General features: G+C 33.1%; 1 protein-coding gene across 1 annotated transcript in view; it reads right to left on the reverse strand.

Annotated features, from left to right (window-relative positions):
- Positions 1 to 19556, reverse strand: part of LOC140434583 (polyamine-transporting ATPase 13A3-like) — a 152569-nt gene that overhangs the window by 22682 nt on the left and 110331 nt on the right. The window contains exons 9-12 of the mRNA XM_072522952.1: positions 17246 to 17365; positions 6936 to 7117; positions 3807 to 4007; positions 41 to 229 (exon numbers count right to left, since the gene is read on the reverse strand). Coding sequence (XP_072379053.1) covers positions 41 to 229; positions 3807 to 4007; positions 6936 to 7117; positions 17246 to 17365 — 692 coding nt within the window. The remainder of the gene's footprint in view (positions 1 to 40; positions 230 to 3806; positions 4008 to 6935; positions 7118 to 17245; positions 17366 to 19556) is intronic.

Here is a 19556-nt window from a genome sequence, read left to right on the forward strand (position 1 = left end):
GAAAATATCATTTATACGATAAATTATTCTTTTGAATCACCTTTATATCCAGAGGATCTCCTCCTAATTGGCCATTGATTATCGACAGTGAGTGGCAGGTAGCCATTCCTCTGAAAAGATCGGATGTGGGGGGTAGTGCTTTAACATTATTTAAGGAAGATTTAACTCCAGTACTGTCTACAGGTACTATTCCCCACATATCCAGTTCGTCTTCTGTTAATGTGCCAGTCTAAAAAATATTTTTGCATATTATATCGCAAAGAATACATAGGAATTTTTAAATTATTAATCGGTGCTTAATTTTTGATTCACAATATACTTACATCTTTCTTCGAAGTTTCTATTTAGCCTTTCTATTATATTTTTGACAATTAAAATTTATGACAATTAGTAAAAAACCAATACTAAACGCTCAACTTACAATCAACCAACAGAATATCGAAAGAGTCGAGCAATATATATATCTAGGCACCAATTTAAATAGCCAATGGGACCACTCAACAGAAATTAAACAGCGAATAATAAAAGCAAAAGCAGCATTCGTTAGAATGAGAACCATTTTCAACAGTCGAGACATATCATTAAAAACAAACTGCTACATATTCACAGTTCTGCTCTACGGAATGGAAGCGTGGACACTGACTGTTGCATCTATGAATCGGCTCGAAGCTTTCGAAATGTGGTGTTATAGGCGCATCTTACGTATATCCTGGGTTGAAAGAGTTACTAATGTGGAGGTCCTGCGTAGAATGGGGAAAGAATGTGAAATTCTCATGACGTCAAAACTAAAAAGTTGGAATATCTAGGACACGTAATGAGAAATCAAGAACGTTACGGCCTTCTCCAGCTGATTCTCCAGGGGAAGGTAAATGGTAAGAGAGGACCGGAAGAAGACGCATTTCCTGGCTTCAAAATTTACGAAAGTGGTATAACACGACTACCACTGAACTGTTCCGCGCTGCAATAAACAAAGTAAAGATAGCCATGATGATCGCCAACATCCGGAACGGATAGGCACTTTAAGAAGAAGATTATATTTTTAATTACAATTAAATACATTTTTTAGGTCAAAAAAATCTAGATTTTTCAAAAAACATATCTCCCAATTTTAAATAGAAAAGAACTCTGCCTTATACAATTCAATTGCAATTTAATGTACATTCGTCAATAATAACAACGTTTTGACAATATATTGGAAAATAATAGTGCAAATATCCTCTGCAGAACTTATAATTAAGTCAAATGTTTAAAAAAGAAGGTGTTCAAAGGATTAGTGATGCACAATACATGATGCTGTTTCCTGTTAGCACCACCAAGTTTCTCCTACTCAATTCCGAGTCTCACCTCCACGCGGAGAACCTGGTTACCTGAGTTACTCTGTGGAAGACCACGGTAAACAATCCTAGTAAAAAACAGGGTCGGGGCTAACGATAGGGAGAGAAAATGTCATCCAAAAAGGGGGCTGGCCGACAAGCCAACTACTCCTCCCTAGAAAAAGACTATAGTTAGAGAACCCACAGATGAGTCTTGAAGTATAAAACGTATTGACTTAGGTAACTTCTTCTTCTTCTTTCTCTTTATACACAATTCTGCTTGTACATTGGCGAATTAATACCTCTATGAAAGGTTGTCACTCCATCTTTTGCGCGGTCGTCCGATACTTCTTCTGCCGATTGGTGACTTATCTCTTGCTATTTTTACGACACGGGTCTCCCCTATTCTGCTTATGTGGTTATTCTATTCGTTTTTTCTATTTTGTGTCCATTCACTTGTACACTGTAAGTTACATTTTCTTCTAATGTCTTCACTTCTCTTTCTATTTCTCAGCGTTTTTCCTGTAATTCTTCTAAGTACTCTCATCTCTGCCGATTCCAGTAGCCTTTGTGTTGTGGCTGTATCGGGTCTTATTTCTGAGGCATATGTTGTTATTGGTATTACACTGGCTTTATAAATTCTTGATTTCATCTGTGTTAATGTTTCTGTTTCGTCATATAGTGTTATTAAGGCATCCTGCCAGTCTATTTCCTTTTTGTACTTGATCTATCACTTCTTTGTCCAGGTTTCCATAGCTGGACAGTGTAATTCCGAGGTATTTTATTTCCATTACCTGTTCAATACTGATGCCATCAATTTATATTTTACATCTAGTTGGTTCTTTGCTGATTACTATTGTTTTAGTTTTCTGAGATGAGATTGTCGTATTAAAGTCTTTTATAGTGGTTTTCTGGCTGTTTTTATCTCCTTTTTTGAATAGTAGAATTAGTTCGCTCGTTCCCCATTCTTCCGGTATTTTATTGTGTTTTATAATTTTATTAATTAATGTTATTAATTGTTCTGCCATTGCTGCTCCATAGTATTTCAGTAATTCGTTTGTTATTCCGTATTTATCTGTGGCTTTTATGTTCTTCGGCTTTTTAAGTATTTAACCAACTTCCTGTATATTTATATTAAGTTATTTTTTTGTGGTAATTTCTGGTGTTTCCGGTTCTAGCGTCGTTTGTTCTTGTTCTGCGTAGAGGTTTTTTAAGTAGTCAATCAATGTGTTTTTTTCTATTTGTTTTGGTTCTATTAGTTCCTTAACTCTGTTCTTTGACCTCTTATAAAGCGTTATATTTCCTTTTGCCGTCGTAAAAATCATGTTCCATTTCTTTCGAAAAGCGTTCCCAGTGATCATTTTTTATTTTTCTTATGTAACGAAATATGGAATTCGAGATTGGATCGTGGAATCTCAGAACTTTGAATAAACTACTAAACGGCAATTCAAGAAACAAAATGGCTAGACAATGGGATCAGAGGCACAAGAACAAACATAATTCTACAAAGTGGTAAACCAACTGGTAGTAAAGAGCTGGAAGTGACGTTAATAGTAGACAAAAAAATTAAATGCAATATATTAGACTTTAAGCCTTGAAGTAAACGAATGTGTAAACTATGACCCAAAACAAATTTCTTTAATGTTACAATTATCAAAATTCACTGACCTACCATACATACAAACCTAGAAGGAAAACAAATATTTTATCAAAATCTAGAAACCGCATAAAATCAGTCACCAAAAAATATCATAAAAATAATAATTGGGGACACAAATACTGATTAAAAAGGAAACCAAATACATATAAGCACAATAGGTAAGCATAACCTCCATGATTCTAATGAAAATGGAAGCCTACTAACAAAATTTGCTGCTAGCAAGTGAAAGGGATGCTTGAGTGTGGATGCTGGAAGAGACCAGGGTTCAACTTAGGCAGTAGCGCAATTGGAGAGAGAAAGAGAGAGAGAGAGAGAGAGAGAGAGAGAGAGAGAGAGAGAGAGAGAGAGAGAGAGATGTTGGAAAAACTAATACCCAAAATGTAAAAATAATGTCAAGTTTCAAACGAGATAAACGGCCTGTTATTAATAAGTTCTACTGAAATACGTATAAAAGTCATCTTATAAAAGAACTAATCATGAAACCTATTTCTTAGAGATCTATCAGGGAACCCATGGGGAGGCCTTTGTCCAGGAGTTATACAGGCAGGTTGATGATGAAGAAGAATAAGATGAACATTTTCACTTGCCTGAGTTATTTTATTCTTTTTAAATTGTTTGCCATTAAATAATAAATGTCATGTAATTGTTTTTAGTTTTTATCGTACATTCCAGTCTAGAAATTATTTTAAAATATCTACAAGAAAGCTTCACTATGGCTTATTATATATATTTCCCTTTTTATTTCTTAGAAAAAATGATATATCTAAATGATAAATTATTACAAATATCCAAAAGACAAAAATATTGAGTTTATTTAATGATATACCACCTACCTTGTCAAAACATATGCAATCAACAGATCCTGACACATTTATAACCCTCGAATTTATACAGAATATTTGTTTATTTTTTAATCGATTCAATGCATACAATTTTCCAACAGTCATAGCAGCTGGCAGTGCCGGTGGGACAGCTATGGTAAATATATCCAAGGCTTTTATAAGAATTTCCAGTGGTTTTATTTGTCGTGTACTCTATAAAATAATTCATTATTGTATATTATTTCATTAAAACATATGTTTTGGTATTCAATGATATCATAAAAAAGATGACTAGAGCAAACGATACATAATGTTGTTACTGATACGACTTAAAAAGCAAGCATCTTAAGAAAGACAACTTTATTTTCGATAATGTAACAAAAAGTGCTAATATCTGAACAAGCATATGTATTTTTTATACTTTACTTATATATAAACAAATTATACTATATGTTCGATAGTTGATCAATGTAATATGTCACTAGTATTTCGTCTAAAGATTAGAACAACTTCCAGTAAACGATGAAGTTCATGAAATAAAAGTACGAGAAACAATGAAAACGTTTTTCTGTGTGATTTTAAACCTCCACGTTTGATTTTGGATTTAGTCATACGACCAGACAACAACATGATTTTAAGAAGGGCCTGTAAGGTCCTTAGTAAGTTACATATAGTGTTTAACGTTTTAATCTTGATCCACAGCATGAACAATAAAAGTTTTAAAACAACAAATTCGTATTTTTTTGTCTTTGATTGTTTTTTTTTCGGAAGCCGTCTGTTATAAAACAATAGTACTGCAGCAAATTAGCTTCTTAATTGTTTTAGTCAATTCAAACTACTGAATACAGATATGGCTACTCTTCTGTCTACTTAGTTGTATATTCTAAGAAATTCATTATTAAAAATACTGGAAAATTCACATAGATTTTATTAAGTAAGCTTTTTAGATCATTATTCTACTTATATATACTATCAATATGACCATAGTTTATCAATGATACACTACGAAGGTACTTGTAGTTAATTGTCAAGTCCAGTCAAAAAGGGATCTTAAAAAAGGTTAGTAGTAAGCATATCGGATAACTCAGATATGCATTGCATACATACTTGATGAAGAAAAAAATACCTTTATGTTTGTTGAAAAAATATTTAAGGGACTAACGAAGATAAATTGGTGCCTAAGAACGCAAGACTGAAAAATACTCCAATGCGAGAAGGCTGGTCTGAAGTGATATACCTGAACCTTCTAAATAGACGATCCATCTATGGTTTTGAAGAAATTAAACTTCAGTCTCTTCTTCGGCTTTGGTAATATCACCATCAAAGCAAAGATTGCTAAGAGAATGAGGGAGCCATCTCTTTCCTATGAACAATCAAGGCCGAGAAAAATTTAAACCGAACTGCCAAAAAGACAGAGGGATCATTCTCTTCCTCGGCTAACAACCACGGGAGTGAAAGGAAAGGCGACTGGAAATCGCTCTAAAGGCCAAATTACCTCCTGAAAATAAAAGCAAATGTGAAGCCAATATAGCTGGGCTGTACCAAAGGATCTGAAGAGAAAGACTCTCCAAGGGAAAATAATGGTTAAATTCATACTGGTGAATCTTCTGCATTTAAAGGTTGCATTATATATCATTGATAGAAGATTGAAAAATAAACCTATTGATGTAGTACTAATCCAGGAGCATTGGCCACTAAGACAGGCCAAACTGGCTGCCTAAAATCCGCCTTTGATTTAAACCTCAAAGAGCAATTGCTCTGAACGTAAAGATAATAATCACATTTTACTTTCAGATATTTGCATGGAAATGTGATTTGAGCTTAAATCACTATATGGAAAGAAAAGGGCAGACGGGATATAGTTGTATGTTCTACATACTTCCCATATAAGAGACCCGTAACAGATCCTCCTCCTAAGAAGGGACGAAAAGTAACCGAACACTGTAGGAGGAATGGACTACAGGTGATCATCGGCTGTAATGTTAACATGGTAATCACATGGCATGGGGAAGCAAAAACCCGATCAACGAGACAAGTATATTTTTAAATACATTCTAGAAGAAGGGCTCATATTGAATAACAAAGGTAATGAACCTACCTTTATCAATAAGAAAAGTCAGGACGTAGTTTATATATTGATAAGTACGATACAAATTACTAACAAACTTGTTAACTGATATGTGTTGACAGAACCGTCGAGTTGGGATCCACAACACATTAACTTTAGCTTATATATAGGTAAATCACCTACAATATAATTAGCTACGGGATCCCAAATGCACAAATTGGGAAGAGTATCAAACCGATTTGGAAGGAAAGATAGGAAGTACAATTAGAAATATCAAAACATGTTTGGATATTGAAGAGACGAATGATCGAATCGTACCAGGATAACTCTCCAATCAAATCGAAGATGAATAACAACTATACACTTTGGTGGAGCAGAAAACCGAAAAAACTAAAAAAATAAGTAAGGAGGATATCGAATAAAGCCAAAGAATTTGGAAATTTACATAAAAACTGTTACAGCATATAACAAATAGATAAGAAGAGCGAAACGGAAATCTTGGAAGAGGTTCTGTCGAAGAGTATTTCACAGGATTCTTTTCAAATATTTGGCACAGGGACCAGGCCTACTTAAAAGACCTGATGGCACCTTTACCGAATCTAAAAAGATAACGTTAGATATTTTATTACAGAATCACTTCCCAGGATCAACAATTATTGATGAACAGACTCCTAAACTCCTAGGATAGAAACCTAGGACGACCTAAACATACTAAAAAAGAAGACTGGGAATTCTCTGTAAAAAACATAAAAACTGTACTATGTACTCTAAGTTTTACAGTAAAGTGCATATGGGACAAAGTGGTTATTATAATTTTAGTGCCACAATATAGGTAGTGGGATTGTAAGTCCATTATGAGTAGTAATGGTGTCAAATGCCACCATAAGTGCCACTCATTAAAAAGGAATGAACACATTAAAATACTCAAAAGAAGGTGGTGTGTAAGGATATGTGAGAATCACTGTTTCATGTAACATGTTTATAAAGAACATCTTGAGTAGCATATGAGATCAATATAAATTCTATTGCTCATTGTACGGACAATATAACAGTAGGATATAAATGTTACTTACCTTTGATACAATTGTGTAGATTACACCTAATGTAGCAATTAAAAATAAAATTCCTATAAATTTGTAACTGTCCGTTTCGAATTTAAAATCAGCTGGTGGTGGATATAATATACTTCGTACAAGTTCTCCTTTAGTCGTCAAATAGCCAGTCCTGATGACTACTGCGAATACTTTTTCATTCTCTACGGTTAAAAAGGGCTTCGTTTATAAAAGCTCTCAAAAAATATAACTAAGGGATGGTTGTAACTGCATGAGCCATAGAAAAATCTATATGACTTATCTAAGTAATTTGATAAAGGTCCATATTTTAGATCAATGTCGATATTTTAGATATATTATTGGAAGAGAATATTGTTTGCTACTGTAATCACGCAATAACAACCTGCAGACGTTCATTTATCAGTTTTACCGGACTAAGGAGATGTATTAAAAAAAATGTTGGTCATTTCCGCGTTTCCACAAATGTAGCGGCCAAAATCCAATCATTAAAACAAAATAATATAATTTATACATATTGATGATCTCTAAGATAGAACTAAAGGCGGGTTGACACGATGCAAGTAAACTTGGTTAAAGTCTGGTTGGACGTTGCGCGCGCAACACTTGGAAAAAGTATCTTCCATCTGACCGTGTCACCTGTTCATCCAAGTACACTTGTATCAACAGGTTCTATCCAAGTTAAGTAGACGCTGGCCAACTTCCTTGGATCTAAGTAGTGTGGTATTGTAAAATTAAAATGGCACCGGTGTTGAAAAATCGAAACCGAGAAGGAAACACAAAAAGAAAATGGTCTGAAAGGGAGAGTGTTAGATTTATGGAGTTATACGAACCTGAGGAAGCATTATGGAATGTACGGATAAAGCAATATAAAAATAAGGATGCTAGAATTGCTGTATTTTTTCTTTTTTATTCCCTTTTTCTGGATTTCAAGCTCATATATGAACATATTAGCAACCACTAGAACACCTTCCACAATCACTTCCGTCATCTTTACAATGGTTATTTGACATCCAAGTCATTTAACCGCGGCAACCAGCTTGATACAAGTACACTTTTACAAGTCCACTTGGTCCAAGTTGGAATCCAAGCATTCTTGGATCATCGTGTCAACCCACCTTAAGACATTATAACGATATCGCACCAAACTTTAAGGCGGGTTGACACGATAAAAGTGTACTTGGTTAAAGTCTGCTTGGACGTTGCACGCGCAACATTTGGAAGCTACTTTGATCATGTCACCTGTTCATCCAAGTACACTTGTATTAACAGGTTCTATCCAAGTTAAGTAGGACGCTGGCCAACTTCCTTGGATCCAAGTAGTGTGGTATTGTAAAATTAAAATGGCGTCGCTGTCGAAAAATTGACTTTTCAAGCTCATGTATCAACTATCAGCAACCACTAGAACACCTCCACAATCACTTCCGTCATCTTTACAATGGTTATTTGACATCCAAGTCATTTAACCGTGGCAACCAACTTGGTACAAGTACACTTGTACAAGTCCACTTGGTCTAAGTTGGAATCTAAGCATTCTTGGATCGTGTCAACCCGCCTTTAACAAAATAAGAAATAATATTAAAATAAGAACATGTTAAGTAGACAAGAAGTTACCAGTAGAAAATGCTATTTTTGATAATACCACGCAAAGATATATAAATATGTTAATATAAATGGAATGCGAAAACAATAGATCGTATAAAAATATGTACATAGTTGGAATTTATAAGGAAATTTCAAAATTAAATTAAACCAGAAATTAATTTTAAGTTTTAAATTATACTATAGACTTATCAGACTATAAGTCGTCTGAGAAGAAAATGCCACTAAACCGTTAAAAATCATACGAACAAGTTAAATTTTGCTGAGGATGTCAGAAGATGCAAGAAAGTTTACAACTCCTACCTCCGTACTTCCAGACTTCTACCTAAAAGAAGGGGGGGGGGGGCAACGGAACAAAAAATCAATTTATCAAGAATCTGTACGCCGTAAAAAAATGTTTCAAATAAAAAATGTATTTTGTGCGTAACACATCCACAATGGTTGTGGACGTGTTACGCACGTGAAATCAATTTTTTACACTATGTCTATATGACACTTTTGATCAAAGTCTCATATGAATAAAAAGGTAAAGAGAGCAGCTTTCTTTCTTTCATATGCAATTTTTGTATTTTGCCGCAAACGAAGTCAGTTTTTTTTTAAAACTGTTAAATAAATAAATTTTGCCCGATTTTTGCCATTTTTTAGATTTCCATAAGATTAATAAAATTTATCAGTTTCACTGATCGGTCACTATGGAATTTCTATCGATAGATCTTCAAAATTTATAGCATAAGGCATTTGAAAAATGGCTGAACACACTATATTTAAACTTTCACATTACAAACGATCTATCTTTCTTTCTTTCTTTCTTTCTTTCTCCCCTTCCTTTTACCCTTTCAGGGTGTCGAAGTTTTCTCGCCTCTACTACTTGCTGTATCCATCTTTTTCTTGGTCTGCCTCTTTTTCTTTTTCAGATGTTTTTTTGCTTCATAAATTTTTTACAAACGATCTAAAACATTTAAAACTGCTTCTTTTCGAATTGCACAAGTACGTTTTTCAAAACTAAATGACTTTAGCTATAAATTCCACCTAATGCCGTCGTCGTGGAAGTATTTTCCGTGACTTGATATCATTTGTAATGTAAATTCAGCGTTTTTTAATGATATTTTCAATGCCTCAAATTTGTTCTCAAAACTCAAAATCGAAATTTCAATAATAGGTTTCAATAATAGCCTCTAACAATGGAAATTCCACAGAAACCGGTCAATGGATATCAAATTTTCACCGTTGAGTAAATGCAAATTTTATTAAAAAAGTTGATTTCGTGCTCCGAACTGACATTCAAAATCGCCGATCGCTTTAGGCGTTTCTACACAAAAAGTGGCAATAAAAGCTTTTGTTCAAAATTATTTCAGCTAGATTTCTTGTTTGAAACATTTTTTCTACAGTGTACAGATTCTTTGTAAACTGATGTTTTCCGTTTCCTTCCCTACGAGGGGGATTTTGGGCGCGAGCCCGGTGGTAGGAGTGGGAAAATTTTTGCATCTTTTTGGGGTCCCAAAATTGACATTCTTAGCAAAATTCTTTAGAGATCAAATCTCTGACGAGTAGCCTATATTCAAAATTTGAAATGATTTCAGTGAAATTGTGAACATTAATTGTGATTCACGATAATAAAGAGAAGTAAAAATATTCATTTCTATTTAGTATTTTTTTTTTTTTTATTTAAACAAATATACTTGCATCAACCACTAAGGGTTATTAGCGGGGGGACATACACAAACAGTAAGATACATATTGTTGCATAAAAAAAATATTTTTTACAATCTGGTATATAGTTTAGTCATTTTAAGATAACTTAATAAAGACTGTAAATTTGACGTTAGTATACTTTTTAAATTATCACTAAGGGCACACGCGATTCTTTCGTTCTGGTACACTGGACACTCAACAATTATATGTTTCACTGACAACTGAGTATTGCACTTGGTACACAACGGAGCAGCCTCCTGGTTGAAGATATGCTTGTGTGTAAGGAAAGTATGTCCTATTCGGAGTCGGTTAATGATGACTTGGTCTTTTCTATTATTTGGTAAGATGAGTTTGGTTCCTACTTGACTTAGACATTCTTTGAGTTTATTAGCAGTGTGATCCCAAGTAGTTTGCCACGCTCTGTATACGTGGGCTTTGATATTTACTTTGTGATCAGTCCAAGGCATTTGATTTATGATAGCAATACTTTGGTCGGTGGTTGCATTGCTTGCCAGAGAGTCCACTTCCTCATTACCACTTATTCCCATATGGGAAGGTACCCAGATAAAGGAAATATCTTTTTGTTGAGTCTGTAGATAAGATAACTCTTCTTTGATCTTGAGAAGTATGGCGTGAGTTGTATATAGCTGTTTTATTCCAAGTAATGCGCTCATTGAATCGGTGATGATAACAAATTTGCTTTCATTGATAGAACAACATTTTTTCACGGCCTGATGAATTGCCGTAAGTTCTCCGGTATATATACAACAATTTGTTGGGATTCGTATGGTAGACTTGACGTTTTCGTAGATGTAGGCTGCAGCATGTCCTTCATGACATTTGGAAGCATCAGTGAAGATTTGATGGGTTGTTGGGTATTTGGATATTACATTTTTATAAGCTTGCTGTATAAGGAAAGGATGTGTGGAATGTTTCGGGAGTTCTTTTAAAGACGTGTCTATTTTTGGATGTTTAATCATCCAAGGAGGAACATTTACATGAATAGGCATAGTAAGACTGAACTGTTCTAAATTAAGACCAATACGTTTTATTCGTTCGGGAAATGGTAGTTTTTTTATTGCAATGTTTCTGTAAAGATCGGACGTTATATTTGTTCTGCAAAGTATTGTTGAGTAGGTTACGTTGCTGTTGTTTGCTGAAATTCTGGCAACGTAATTTAGTGATAGGAGTTGCCTTCGTTGGCTTAAGGACAGTTCATTAGCCAAAACTTGTAAGCTACTTACTGGACTAGTTCTTGTGGCACCTAAAACTAATCTCAAGCACATATTTTGAATGTAGTCAAGTTTTTTTAAAGATGTTTTGTTAGCAGTATCGTAGCATAAACAGCCGTAGTCTAGTTTACTTCGTATTAGTGATCTATATAGAGTAAGTAAGGTTGTTGTATCTGCCCCCCAAGAGGTATTTGACAGCATCTTTAGTAGATTAATTCTGGATTGGCAAGAACGTTGCAGATTGGTGATGTGGGTTTCCCAGTTTAAGTTACGTTCAAAAGAAAGTCCTAAGAAATTTATTTCTTCTGCTTGTTTCAAAACAACTCCATTTAGTGTTAATTGAACATTAGGATAATTTTTTCTTTTGCTAAAAATTAAATAACGTGTCTTTTCACTAGAGAATATAAAACCCGTGTTTTGCGACCAGCTTTCAATTGTGTGTAAGGTAGTTTGCAGTATATGTGTTCCCAGAGTTACATTGTTTGTTCTTAGATAAATGACTAAGTCATCTGCATATAGGCTAGTAAATACAGGTAGTTTTATTTGATGTATAATACTATTTATTGCAACTAGAAAAAGAGTAGGACTTAGAGTAGATCCTTGTGGAGTGCCGTTTTGAAGTACTCGTCTGGAGGATGTAAATCCATTGGTTCTGACTCGAAAAGTTCGTGTTTCTAGAAAATTCTTAATAAAGGACAACATGTGCCCTTGAACATCCCATTCTTGAAGTGTTTTTAGTATAAGATGTCTCCATGTTGTGTCAAACGCTTTTCTTATGTCAAAAAACACGGCAATAAGTTTTTGGTTGTGCAGAAAGGATTCATGTATACTTGATTCAAGTGTTATTAGATTGTCTGTTGTGGATCTACCCGTACGAAATCCACTTTGTCTGATACTTATTAGGTTATTGTTTTCGAGGTACCATTTAAGACGATAATTAAGGATTTTTTCTAAAAGTTTGCAGGTACAACACGTAAGTGATATTGGACGATAGGAATTTGGATCGTCTTTTGGTTTATTATATTTAAGGATTGGAATTATAGTTGCTTGCGACCATAGATCAGGAAAGTCATGATGAATAAAAATATTATTAAAAATATCAACTAATATTAGCTTTGCATTCAGAGGAAGATTTCGTAAGAAAAGAGGGTGGATATCATCAGGTCCTGGACTCGAATTTTTAGCACTTAAACAAAATTCTAATTCTTGAAGACTTACTGGTTTGTTTATTGGATTGCCACTCTCTGTGATTTGTATATTTGAAGACTCCGTTAGTTTTTTGTGCTCTAGAAAGGATAGGCTGTAATTAGAATCACTAGAATTACGTTCGTATATATCTGCTAGTATTTCTGGAATATCTTCTTTGTTTGAATGCATTTGGTTATTATATGATAGAGTATCTATACCTCGAAAGTATTTTGTACCTTTTATTCTACGGACTTTGTTCCATATGTTGCCTAAGGGAGTGGAAGGATTTATTGAAGAAACGTACTTTTTCCAACTTTCTCGTTTTGCTTTTTTGATTAATTGTCTGCTTTGAGCTCTGAGATTTTTAAACCTTAAAAGGTTTTCAATAGTTTTATGTTTCTTGTAAACGTTAAAAGCGTGTTTAGACAAAGTGAGTGCTTGTGCAATTTCGTTATTCCACCAAGGAACTGGCTGCCTTTGACTCGATTTTGTTTTTCCCACTGCGATTGTTGCTGCAGAAATAATAATGTTATTAAATATTTCCAGGTTTTGGTTTGCGTTATTGGTTAAATTATATTTGTTTGTTTGTTCTTCTATCAGTGTTCGATATAAATTCCAGTCAGCTGACTTTATTTTCCATGTCTGGTGAATTGGAAAAGTTGATTTATCATTAGTGTTTATGGTTATCGTGATAGGGAAGTGATCACTATCATATAAATACCCCAATGTGTCCCAATATAATAAAGGAGCTAGCGACGGACTGCATAAAGAGAGATCTATGGCAGAAAATGTACCATTGTATGAATTGAACCTAGTAGATTTGCCAGTGTTTAGTAAGACTAAATATAAATTATCAATGAGATTATTTAGGAGATTGCCACATTTGTCGGTTTTGTTACTTCCCCAAGTACTGTTGTGACAGTTAAAATCGCCTAATATTATTTTTGGGTGTGGAATTTGGTTTAAAACATTGCTTAGTTCAGTTATGTCTAAATCAGTAGGATGAGGTAAGTATACATTGCAAATATTGATTTTCATTTTGTGGGTGACTGACACTGCAATTATTTCGAGATTTGTTTGTAGTTGTATTTCAGTTGACTCTATGTCATCCCTTACAAAAATTGCTGTTCCGCCGCTTGAGTGATCTGCAACTCGGTTTCTTAGAAAAGGAACATAATTTTTTAATGTCACACTTTGGTGCTTGAAATGGGTCTCTTCTAGGCATATGACTAAAGGAAGATATTCGTGTATAAGAAGCTTAATGGATTCTATATGTGTAAAATAACCGTTGGGGTTCCACTGTAATATGAATGTGCTGGCCATTAACTCTTTATGTGTTAACTATTTATTGTTGAGAACTTGATTCTTGGTCAGTTTCGTCAGTAGAAGAAGGACTGTTGAAAAGCAGTTTCTTCTTCAATCTGGTGATATTGTTTTTTAAAGTTTTATTTTGTATTTGGGAATATATAAAGTTTAAAATTTCTTTTATTTCTTGGCTTTCATTTGAATAATTTTTAACAATGACTTCAGGATGTTTTGAGTGAAGGGAATTTGCCAGAAAATCACATATTTCATGAAAAGTAAGTGTAAAGGAAGGGTTTCTATTTTCAATTTTTTCTTTAATTTGATTTAGAATAATTGATATATCTTCTTGGGTTTTAGGCTTTTTCTTAGGTTTTTGAGTATCGGGAGGAGGTAGGTCATTTTCAAGAATTTCAGGAGAGGATATTTGTCTTTTAGTTGCAGGAGTAATTTTAGTGCTTTTTCTATCGCTTTCAATTACTAAGGAATTATCTTGGAATATTTTTGGTTGATTCAAGATTTGTAATTCATTGTTTGTTTGTGAGGAAGTGGTTTGGTCTTTTGTAGCTGATGAGTGATTTTGTATGGTATTGGGTTCTGGTTCCATTAATGTTTCGGTATCTTCTTGGTATTGGTTTCGTGGTTGATCTTGTAGCTGATTATATTTTTTATTGGTAGAGTTATGTATATTCACGTGGTGGTCAGTTTCCATTTGATTAATTGAGTTGCTTGATGATGATAAAGAAGGACAGTCAGAGTCTTGATGTCCGACAATCTTGCATCTGGAGCAGTTTAAACCATCTATGGAAATGTATAGTCGATATGATGTATTGTCGAATGAGATTAGAAATGAGTCAGGAATTGATGCATTTTCTAAAGGACTTATGAACATTTGCCTCCTAAAGCTGAGTACGTGGCTGTATTCTGAGTCTTGCATGCCTACTCGTAGAAACGTCATGTTGGAGGCGGATTTTATACCCATAGTTTTTAAGTGCTCTTCAATTAAGCTATTAGGTATAGTAGGACATACATTAGATATGATGAGTCTCTGGGCGGGGGTTATAAGTCTTCTTACTTCAATCTGGTTACCATCAATATTTATATATTTGTGGGAGCTAAGAAATTGATCAACTACATATTTAGAGGAGAGGTAGATGCAGATGCGGTTGTTTGATATTTTGGATGCCCAAACAACATTTTTGGGCTGTACTATTGATCCAACAGCTTTTATATATTCGAAAACTTTTATTCCTTGTATGGTTGAAAGTATAATACCTTGGTCTTTTGAAGGATATTTGAAACTATTTAATGCATTGGAGCGTTGCATATGTGACGTAGTGGGTATATTTCGTGAGGTAGTAGCTGATTCCGGTTCATCCATCTTCCCGCTGAGAATTTACGTACATTGGCACAGAGGATCTAAAGCCGGACTTGGCCACTTAATAAAATTAAACAGCAGCCTAGCCTAATTACTTGTTAGTAGCAAGAACCAGCAAAAAGTTGTTGTCAATAATCGATAAGTTGAATTGAAATCGATAAAATATTTTGCCTTTTAAACTTCTGATTTTAAGGTTATTAATAATGCAGTTTTGTACTCACAGAATTCTACGATTTTCAGTACACTGTCACATTTAACTTTGAACAGGATTTTGATTTTAATATTATTCACTAATTACACGTTCAGAACTAAAGAAATAATAGTTTAAATATTTAAATTTTTAAGAGAAACTTTGAAATGCGTCTAAACACTTTGACAGTTTTTTGACAATTCATTTAGTATTTTATTATGATTTTTAATCTCCTATAAACTTTCAAAAACTAAAACGTTTTGTAACGTATTTTATTATTTTCTAGCATATTTTTAAATAAATGATAACTATTTAAAATAAAATAAAATTTTTGCTTACGTTTTTTATGAATTATTCTAATATAATATGTATAAAAAATGATTTACATAATTTTTTAAATATTTTACAAAGACAAACGAATTTTCAAGATTTAGAATATTGTCCGAAAATTAAAATTTTTAGTAATACGCAGTTGAACGATTTCGAAAATTCGAAATGAAATACCTTAGCTTTGAACTAAAATGCATCTAGACAAGGAGAAAAGCTCGGGATTGTTCGAGAAAATATTCCCATTACATATTTTTACATACTCACTTTCGTGAGACACCCCAGAATAAGGTGCAAGAAGTCGCCCATGCAAAAAGTGTTCCTAATTTATTTAAAAAAATTTTTAAAACAAATTGTAAAAAATTAACGTAAATTCATTTAGGAAATATTATGAAATCAATAATTGTCTAAATTAAATTCAAATCTTCTTCCATGAGTTCCTGATGAGTATTTTGGGCTTATTTTTATTTTAATTAAAACCTTATTTTTAATTGAAACTGAAGCGCTTATGACAGGGCGGGTGTTCTCGGTGTTTTTGTACTTTTTAAATACACGTTTTGATAACCATGTTTTTTAATTTTTATAAATCAATATGATTTTTGAGGTTTTTTTATAATTTTTAAAGGTATAAACAATAATTAAAAAAAGTGGTACAGTAGGCGGTACTGTAGACTAGCACAAAGCTTCATAGTATATTTTATGTATTTTTAAAATTTAAGTAATATTTTTAAAATTGAATAAAGTAAGTTTATTCTTTATTTTTTTACAGATTTTAATAAAATTGAAAAAGTTTACATGTTGTATAAAGGACTCCCTCGTCGCGTAAATGTACTCTTCCAACGGTTTACTGTGACTGCTATTTCGTAAGAAGCCATGTTTAATATATTCTAATTTAGAAATCTCTTAAAATTCTTTCTTTCTTTCGTATAAATATGAAAATTCAACTTAAAATGATTTACTAATAACTCTTTTTGTCGTATTTTGATACAATAGTCGAACTGATGATTGTAAAAATTTGAGATTGTATTTATATATAATTATTTTAAAATAAGAAGTGTCATAAACATTTAAACAGATGAATAAAATAATTTTGACCGTTCGAGAATCGTTGCGAATCGAATTCTAGTATTTCTATATAGTATTTTTATCGATATTTTATTTTTCCATTTTGTTTTTTTTAGTAAATATTTTATTGACAGATATCTTTTAAATTATTACTTATTATTTTCTTTCAAATCAAAGACTTTATATAGAGCGTTTTATATAGAGCATCTCAAAAATATCTCATGGAAATATTTATTCGAACCATCTCGAGCTTTTCGCTTTGTCTAAATCGGATAGAACAAAACCGAAAATATAAATAATAATTATTACACACGTAATTAAAAAGAATAATCCCTACCTTTACTCTTAGTCTGAATGATCTTTGTTCCACAAAAGAGAGTATGATTTACATTTTCATTTAATTGAAAACGCAAATTATCTTCCGGTAAAGGAGTTTTAGTTATAGGCACAGATTCTCCTGAAAATAAAATTATATTTATTCAATTATCTGGATTAATTTAGGATAATAGTACAACCATAATAAACACAAGCCCTTTTACTTGAAATTCTCGGCTCTTTATGTAACGCATGTCCCTAAAGTTTTCGGAAAAAATAAATATTTATTTTCTAATTGTAAATTCAAGTTTATTTTATTAACTAAATACAGGAAATTAAGTCTACATATTTAAGGTTTATAATGTATTTTTATAGAACAAAAAGAGGTCCGTGATCTTCGATGGCACGTAAATTTGGTCTGTTTCTAAGTCGATCTCACGAAATTTTTGCAAAATTCTTCGCCTTAGCTGATCTTTATTTTGGGCTTCCCAGCTATTATTATACACCATTCGACTCAAAACAGCCCAAAACTCTTCTATAGACCTCACCTGAGGCACATTTGGAGGGTTGTCGCGCTTGGGAACAAAATTTATTTATTTATTTTGAGCAGTTAACCAATCTGTTGTTCTCCTGGCGTAATGGCATGACGCTAGGTCGGGCCAAAATATGATTTCATCGTTGGGATGATGAGTATTTATAAATTGAACAAGCTTTGTAAGACACCTGTCAACGTAATTGCCAGCATTGAGAGCTTCACCGCAAACGGCTGTGAAACACCAGCTTCTGAGATGGCACACCATACCAAAATTTTATCGGCAAATTTTACTTTTCCCTTAAACCTAACTTCGTCCGGTGCATCTTGTACATTGCGTGTATAAAATCATTCATTTCGGAATTGGTTAAAGTAAAATACTTTTCATCGTCAATAATGAGAATGAAAATGAATACGTCTCAATGCACGGCAACATCTAGGAATTTTTTCTAACTGAGCTGGTGTGTACTTAGGAGCTTTTTTCTTTTATATCGTTTGAAATTATTTCTAGAAATTGTTCTACTTACAGTTATTGGTGAAACATTATATTATCGACCAACATTTCGCAAAGACTTTCCTAATTGGTTCTCCATATTCTGAATTAATCTCTGTTCCCGAGCAGGAGTTAAAACTCTTGGTCTTCCACTTTTGGGCAAATTAAGGCATGTATACTAATATTAAGTTTGTACGACATCTTAACGAAGCGTATTTGTCGATACTGACATTGTTTATATCGTTTAAGTGGTTTACTAACTTTGGTTTCCAATGGCAACTTGAACCAATGCTTCCTACCAATAATACTTTTAAATCTAAAATTTTCTGAAAACTTTAGGGACATACATTATTTGTTCTCTCTACTCTTTCTTATAACAAATAAAGAGAATTAATCAACAAATCAAAAATATGCCATTAAATAGAATGTTTAATAAAGGCCGAAAAATAAATATCAATATTACTCCTACCTCTATCAAGAAAAACAACAAGCATCACTATAAATTTTTAATTTTTAAACTAAAGATTAGTAAATCAGAAGTAAATAAAGTCCTAAAAGGAACGAAGAAAAAACCGATACAACGGAGTGTCGAAAAAACCGACACAAATTAAAATTTAAAAACAAAAATCACACAACGTGTGAAGGCACTATTTCTTAAAGGCACTATACAGTCCACGTCTTCTCTAAGAAGTTATTTATACCAGATGGATAGACAATAACACGATTTCAAAAAGAATATGTCGGGTCCTTAATAAATTACCAGGAAGAGATGTTTTATAATCGACCACACACAGATGAGATTGACGAAGAGACTCAAAACTATAGGATACCAAGAGAGAAAATAGAACTAACAATGGCCAAACTGAAAAATCAAAAACCAACAGGACTGGAGAATATTAATAATGAGCTGTTCAACTACGGTGGTGGCACATTAACGAATTAATTAACTCTACTTAACAACATATATAAAACGACAAAAGTGCAAGAACAGCGGAAACTAAGTATTCAGACATAACAGACCCACAAAATTATAGAAAGATAATCCTATTACGCACAGCCTAAAACCTAAAAATTCTACAATAGGCTGTCTTACAAATACTCATATTTCAGTTTCTAAAGAAATGTCAACACAAATTATTCAAGCGGATAGTCTCAGCCCAGTTTGCTTTAACGTCCTTATGGATCATATCATCAAATAAGTGAAAACCGTTGGAAGAGGTTATAGAATTTGCAGTACAGAATTTTAAATAATTTTCAATATTGATGATGTGATAATATCTGCAGGTGGGGACAATCTACAGAGACATG

This window comes from Diabrotica undecimpunctata, chromosome 2 (genome assembly GCF_040954645.1).
Source record: "Diabrotica undecimpunctata isolate CICGRU chromosome 2, icDiaUnde3, whole genome shotgun sequence".
NCBI classification, from domain to species: Eukaryota; Metazoa; Arthropoda; class Insecta; order Coleoptera; family Chrysomelidae; genus Diabrotica; species Diabrotica undecimpunctata.